Here is a 7,263-nt window from a genome sequence, read left to right as displayed (position 1 = left end):
ACACATCTGAAACTTTATTTAGATAGAACCTCTTGATGACCAATGCAGATTAGAAGCTGGTCTTCAATTTACAGCCTTGGTGAATTGCCTGGAGTCTGAAAAGTTTAAATCTTCACACAATTACAAAGTTTGTATGGGCCAGGGGCAGGACTTGAAGCCCTACATTCTGCATATGGAAAGTGGCTTTACATCAGAAGTGCTACCCTGGTTAAATTAAAATTTATTGGGAAATATTTAACAAAATAAATAAAATATAATAGATGATGGATGTTACCATGTGGTTTTCTAAGTCAATATGCTTTATGTACTGAACTCTTTCTATTTGAGTGTGATACCAAACTGCCTCTCACTGAAAAATCCTATCAATAAAATTACACTGAACACTTGTTTTTTGAGACCTTGGTCTGCAACTGTAGCTGGGGTGCGGAAGGGACAAGTCCATGCCAAAGGTTTTTTCCTGAGCCTTTGGGCCTTGACTTACATGGCTGAAATGTAAAAGTGAGGTATGATATGCAGCTAAGATAAAAAGGCCCAGCAGCTGACCTTGTAGATAGAACCATGAGTTTCATTGCCTGAAGATGTGAATGAGAATGGATGGCCAATACATTCTGAGACCCTGGCCTACCCTCTTCTCTAGACAAACAAGAGCCTGACATCCTTCCCCAACCATTGTGAGGAGCCAGTCATGGGCCCCTCTGGTACAGTTACCCAAAAATACACCAAGGCACAGAAACAGTTTAACATTTTACTAAATCAATTCACACAAATTCCAAATTGCAAATATAATTAAGGACAACAGGCTTCTCTTTTCCCCCCATTTCCAGATCTATCATTAAGACAATAAGTAAACAGAAATTAGATGTGATGTGTTTTTTTCTTTTTTTGTTGTTGTTTTAGGAAAAAAAATGAGAACAATGTGATGAGAGGGAAACATCACGCAATGTAGGATTACGTACCACAACACAGTTACAAAATAGGGCTTCCTGGTTTCTTCCACATGTAAAAGACAATGTACTTCCCACTACTGTCTGCATCAATCTGGTTTTCATTAAAATAAAACTATAAAATCTCCTAGATCATACTAAACTCATACAAGGGCTGAAACAGTGCATTAACAGCAGTAACGCCAACTATCAGTGCTAACATAAAAACATTTTAGGAGGTCAAAAAAAATTAACCCAAAAAACAAAAACAAAACCTCATTTCCCTAGATGAGCAAAACTGAAAATAAAGGGTGTTGCCTCACAATTAGGAGTTAAGAACTTTTTTTTTCTTTTTAATTTTAAATTGGAGAAAAGGACCAAGTAAGTTTGGGCTGCTTCTCTAATTCTTTCAACTCAGTTAGCATCTAGTTTTGCCATTTCCTGCACATATATCCCTATACTCTCACTGTCAAAGAGCACAAAATAAACCGTTTTGATTGATGAAGACATTGTGGACACAAAGTAGCTGGAGATGGCTCTCAGGATCAGCTGTGCTGCCGTCTGTTTGGGGAAACCATTTCTGTGAAGGGAGAAAGTACACCAGAGTTAGCATAAGATTATCCCAAATTGGGTGGGGTGGGGAGCATGGGGTCAAAAGTAGCAGCTCCTGCTCCCCCTTCCCATTAGCTAGCCATACATGTCCTATGAGCTATCCTTTCAGTTCTGACCCTCTGAATTGATGATCCAGCATGCTAGGATGTCATTCTCCCACACTGTTTCATGCATATGTGCCAGACTGAGATCTGAAAGGGCAAGGTTAGACCATTTACTTTTGCCCAGTATATCTGGTCTCTACAGCAGGCACTCAGTGTTTGCTAAATGAATGTGACAGAAAATGAACAGTGATGACCTAAGTACTGCTGCTTCAACAGAATCTAGACTTTGCCCTATCATTTCCCAAATGGACATCAAAGTGTTTCAGTCTTATAGATAAAGAGTGGGAAGGGTCTTTTATAATCCAACCTTCTCATTTTATAAATGAGTAACTCAGGCCTTGAGAAGAAGTTACTTGTCCCAAGTCCCATGGTGGTAAGTGGAAAGCCAGGATCCAACTCAAGACCTCTGCAAAACCATAAAGCACTATCACTTCCATTGTACCACACTAGTCTCTTAGAACTTCTTAAATAGAGTCCAGATGCCCAGAAATGGAAACATTTAAGGCCTGTGACTCCAAAAGCATGGGAACTCCTTCTACCAATGCAAATTCTGCCTGAATCACACAGAGTTTATGTGACTTGCTTGCGGTCACAAAATTCTTCAGGGTCAGAGACAGGATACGCTCACGGATCTAACTTTCCTGAACTCTATTCAGCAAATCTATTGTCTATAACTTTATTTAATAAGTCATAGGAGTCTCTACTACAACTCTGACATGCTCATACAGAATCATAATTTATATACACATATATTATTCAATAATAATATACATATTCATCTAAGGCCAACTTGGGCCTTGAACATCTGTGGGCATGCTAACCCTAAAACAACCAAAATAAACATATTCCATAAAGCATGTTCAAGAGTGGTAGAGCACAACCACAGAATAGGAAAGGCTGGAAGCCGTAAGCCTACACCCTGTAGGTGGGTGAGTTTCTGTGCATTTCTCTAAATGCCATCCAGAAACACAAAGGCCTGAAGCAGAACTTGTAGACAATCTGGCTCCTAATTCTCTGACAGCTGATTTTTGTTCCAATGGGGACCTTCTCGGAGTGGGACTTCTTTCAATTGCTCCTGTTGGTATGTGCCAAGATGGATGGAAATCTAACATACTTCCTGTATGATCTGTTCTTCTAAATGTGTTCCACGTATGGCTCTCATATACCAAGATATCTAAAATTATGGTTATAAAGGGCCAAAGCCAAAGACTGAAGATAAATACAGTGAGGGCTTATATTAGGAGAAAAAGCATGTCCATTGAGAACATGTCAGATGAAAACAGGGATACAAATTCTAGGCAAGCCTAAGTAAACCATCTGACAGTCTACAAAGAGGGATCACTTTACCTCTTCTTCAGGGCCTACTTCCTATGGTTTTGGGTTTGTTTTTGGTCTCCCTGCAGTAGTTAGCATTTTTAGTACTATGCCAAATAGTAATGGTGACATCCTTGTTCACTACTGATTTTATTAGGAAACATCTAGAGTTTCTTCATGTATTCATTCGTTCAGCAAGCATTTGTTAAACATCTTCTATTACTACACTTGGAAAGGCACTGGATCCGTAAACTTCATTATTTGTGTTGGGAATTTCTAGAAGAGGAAATTCCCTCTACCAACTGCCACCTTCTTTTCAACTTAGAAAGTGCCCAGGGCACTGAGGGCTTAAAGAACTTGCTTAGGTCCATGTGGCTAGCATTCATCAGAGGCAGCACTTGAACCCTTTCAAGGTCAGATCTCTAGCTACACTACCTCTCGTAAACAATCCCTATCCTCAAGAAGCCTCTATTCTATTGCAATGTAAACAATGCTAGATGTTGCTTTTAAATAAATACTTTTCATTGTATTAAGGCAAAGTCTTGTCATTCTTTTCCTGATATTTGCATGTAGTTGTCCCTCCTTCCTTCCTTCCTCCTCATTCTGTATCGCTTCCCCACCCCCTATCTGTCCTGGAAATTACATTTACTTTGAATATATTTTCTATTTGTTTATCTGGATACATGTTGCTCCTCCCAAGTAACCTCCTCAAGATCAGGGAATGTTTTAATTTTTATCTTTGCATCCCTAGGGCCCAGAACAGTGCCTGGCATTATCATAATTATTTAATAAATGCTTGTTAAATTACTCTGATTGCTAAGTGCCCAGTCTAGGCCTGGTTTTCATATGTAAGGAGTCAGTCAGTAAGGTTCAACTTACATTGGGCTCTGCACACAGACACTCAATTTCCAGGTCACAGCATGAGTTAAATACACGTTAATATGCTAGAATCAGGAAGTTCGAGTTTAAATCAGCTCTCAGACACTTACTAGCTGTGTGACTCTGGGCAAATCACTTAATCTGTCTGCCTCAGTTTCTTCAACTGTAAAATGGGGATAAGAGCCTTTGCAGCTCCCAGGGCTGTTCTGAGGAACAAATGAGATAATCTGTAAAAGAAATGCTCAGTACATAAAAGGCGCTATATAAACGCTTATTACCAAATCGCCCTTTCCTCTTTACATGACTATTTTAGATAGATGGTCTTTTTGTAAAACCTTGCAAGGAAGTACACGTTTAGTGCAATCATTTCCAAACAGGATGGATGGGAGATGGGAGTAAGGCCATGATCATCCTTTAACATACCAAAATTTGTACAGCCAAGAGCATGGGAGAATGTATCATCTCCTTGAGGGCAGCTCCTGTTTTCTTTTTTTCTATGTATCCCCAATATTTAGGAAAGTACTTGTTACAGAGGACCAAAGGTGAGAATCATGATTTCGTTGATCTACCAGCAGCTTCTCTGCTGCTTCTAGTTCCACAGTCATCTGGAGCACTCACTTGCCCAGGGTCACACAGCTAGCCTGTCTCAGAACAGAAATTTGAACTCAGGTCTTCTTGGTTCCAAAGCCTCCTCTGTAACTATGATGCCTCCCTTGGACGTGGCATATAGCAGGCACTTAATAAATGTCTGGTGAACCAAACTATCATCTTTTAAGATGTACCTTTTGGAAGGTTGTGCGCTGATTCCAACAATGCTGCCACTGCCTAAAACATCTCTGGACTTCCCTTTGGGAAATCATCCCTAGCCAGTTTGCAGGCCATTTCATTAACTGGTAGTCACCTTTCCATTTTGCTCTGAGAACACTGTTACGAGCTTGATCACATTCTGGGATTTGGCTGGCTCCAAAGGGTTTCTGACTATTTCCAAAAATCAAACCCAGCCTCAAAGGAGGAATATTTGCTACCACAGAAGATCAGAAAGCCTGCACCCCAAGTCCTTAATGGCAGTTCCCAAAACGGAAATCTGGAACTGTTGTGGGAAAAGGTAGCATCATTGGATTAAGTAAGCAGCAAGTTGTCTCCCAAGAGAACTACTTTGAAGAGAGCAGTATTCATTTGAATGGAGAGTCTCTCTGATAGGTTTTGAAAAGTTAATACCTCTCTTTATTGGGGCAATGTCTTTATGGGGCTGGTAGCATAGCGCAACAGGAAGAATGCTGGACTTGCAGTCAGAGGACTTACTTGGGTTTATATCCTGCCTCCACTACTCGATACCTGTGTATCTGTTTACATACATGTAAGAGGAGAGATTTGGACTAAGTGACTTTCATGGTCCCTCCTAGCTCTTTATCTATGATTCTACAATCATGACATGGAGAAGGTACTACTACCAAGTCCTAGAAATCTGAGTGGTAAAACTAATTGGCACATAACATCAGTTAGTACTCGAGGAATGGAAAGACATACCTGGAAAGAGAATAGGATGATTTCCCCCCAGTCTTTAGATACCCATTTCTGCTCAAGTTTTTTTTCCAACATGTATTGTAATATCCTAATTTTAACAAAAGGGGGGAAAAGGTGATGTGTTCTATTCCTGATTCATTTTAACATGAAATAATGCATGTCATTTTAAATAAGAAAGTAAAGTCTGTGGCATATATGAAAGGAGACAACCCAACTCTCTACTTTTCCCAGGATTTCTTTCTCCATTTTGTCATCTAAAGATGTTCTGACACCCCTCAAGCATTTAATTTTAAAGGAACTACTGTGTGTGAAGGTGGAAACATATGTGGAAGAAGTGATCATTTTGAATGTAGGTTTCTGAACTAAGCAGTGGGCAGAGGCTAGGTTAAGGCTGCATGTAGCTAAGCTCCCCTTCATAGAATCATCAATTTTAGAACTAGAATGGATCTTAGAGGTTATTTAGTCCTACTCTCTCATTTTACAGGAGCAAAACGAGACCTGAAAGGATGGAATGATTTACCCAAGGTCACAAAGGTAATGAATAAGCAGAGCTGGAACTTGACTCCAGGGACTCTGAACCCATATTGGACATTCTTCCCCCTCTACCATACTGCCTTCTCTCATTCCCAAGGGTCATACACGGCTGAGGACTTGGCAAAATTGCACTGGTCTACACAGCCCCATTCCTAAGCTAACGGAGGTTTGGGGGTGGGGTAAGTGGTGTTGAGGGTCATGGAGAGACCATTTGAATAAGAGATCATTTAAGCGTCACACAAAGAATGAAAGATTATTTTCATGCCATAAGTACAGCTGCCTCTTAGAGTACCTGATCAGGTTACAATGATTCCATTAATTTCGCCAGCTGTGAGAACAACCTAAGGAGGCTGGACTGGTAGGGAGTGGGAAGCCTTCCCAGGACTGCAGACATAAATGGGCCTACTAGCAGCCAAGGATGTGGGAAGGAGCTCTAGAAACACATGCCTGAAGAGAAAACTGTTCACTGTGGGGATCAGTCTGGGTTCCTGTTGAGTCTCAAAATACCTCCTTGATTAAGGGGGAAACTGTTGGCTGTGATTGCAGTGCCCAGCAGGGGCCTTGGCTGATGGGGAGGGGGAACAGGATTTCACCCCATTATTCTCTGGTTTATTTGGTTTGCACTGATACAATCTGCTTTTAAAGTGGTGTGTGGTTCTCACTGAAGCTGGAGGACCATCTCAATTGTGACTTCATCTGGTATATGCCATGGCACTGCACAGAAAAGAAGGCTGAATAACACAACAAGCATTCATGAAGTATCCATGTATGTGCCAGGTACTGTAGACAAAAACCTCATGTCCCTCCTACCCTCAGAGAGCTTCTATTCTACCAAAGGAGGTCCTAAAAAACCAAACATCTGTGTCCTGTGATCAACACTTGGCCATCTACTATTGTGTGTTGTTCTCTAACAGCACAGTTCTCTACACAAGTCTTTACTGAAGAAATAAGTGATTTTATGTCTTGTCATCTCTACAGCGGAGAGAATGCTGAATTTGCAATCTTAGAATTTGGGTTCAAAGCTCAAATTTGCTACTAGCTATGTGACCATGGGCAAACAATTTAACCTCTAGAGGAATTGTGGTTCCTAATCTGTAATGGACTAGATGGTCTTAATTTATGAACCTGTAAACCAGGTCATGTTTATCCAAGAAAGGGGCTATGTTATCTATTTGTCCTGACACAGTGGCAAGCATATAGAAAGTACTCAAGGGAATGACTTACCATCCTATCACCAGGTAACCTGACCTGAACTATCTCTGCTCCTCAAACATCTGAGCTATTCCAATTAAGTTAAGAGTTAGGAAACTGAATGTCTGAGGTCATTTTGGCTGCAGAGACCAGGTCTATTAATATGGTCACAAGGAATAATC

At 40.6% G+C, this 7,263-nt stretch overlaps 1 protein-coding gene across 8 annotated transcripts in view; it reads right to left on the bottom strand.

Moving 5' to 3' along the window:
* Positions 1–731: 731 nt before the first annotated feature.
* The window catches only part of MACROH2A1 (macroH2A.1 histone), a 99,345-nt gene continuing 92,813 nt past the window's right edge, over positions 732–7,263 (bottom strand). For all 8 annotated transcript variants that reach the window (XM_072629892.1, XM_072629891.1, XM_072629895.1 and 5 more), the window contains exon 9: positions 732–1,503. In XM_072629892.1, coding sequence (XP_072485993.1) covers positions 1,338–1,503 — 166 coding nt within the window. In that variant the 3' untranslated portion in view covers positions 732–1,337. The remainder of the gene's footprint in view (positions 1,504–7,263) is intronic.

The sequence above is a fragment of the Notamacropus eugenii genome, chromosome 1 (assembly GCF_028372415.1).
Source record: "Notamacropus eugenii isolate mMacEug1 chromosome 1, mMacEug1.pri_v2, whole genome shotgun sequence".
In the NCBI taxonomy this organism is placed as follows: domain Eukaryota; kingdom Metazoa; phylum Chordata; class Mammalia; order Diprotodontia; family Macropodidae; genus Notamacropus; species Notamacropus eugenii.
Note: the sequence above shows the minus strand (reverse complement) of the source record. Positions and strands in the feature narration are given on the sequence as shown.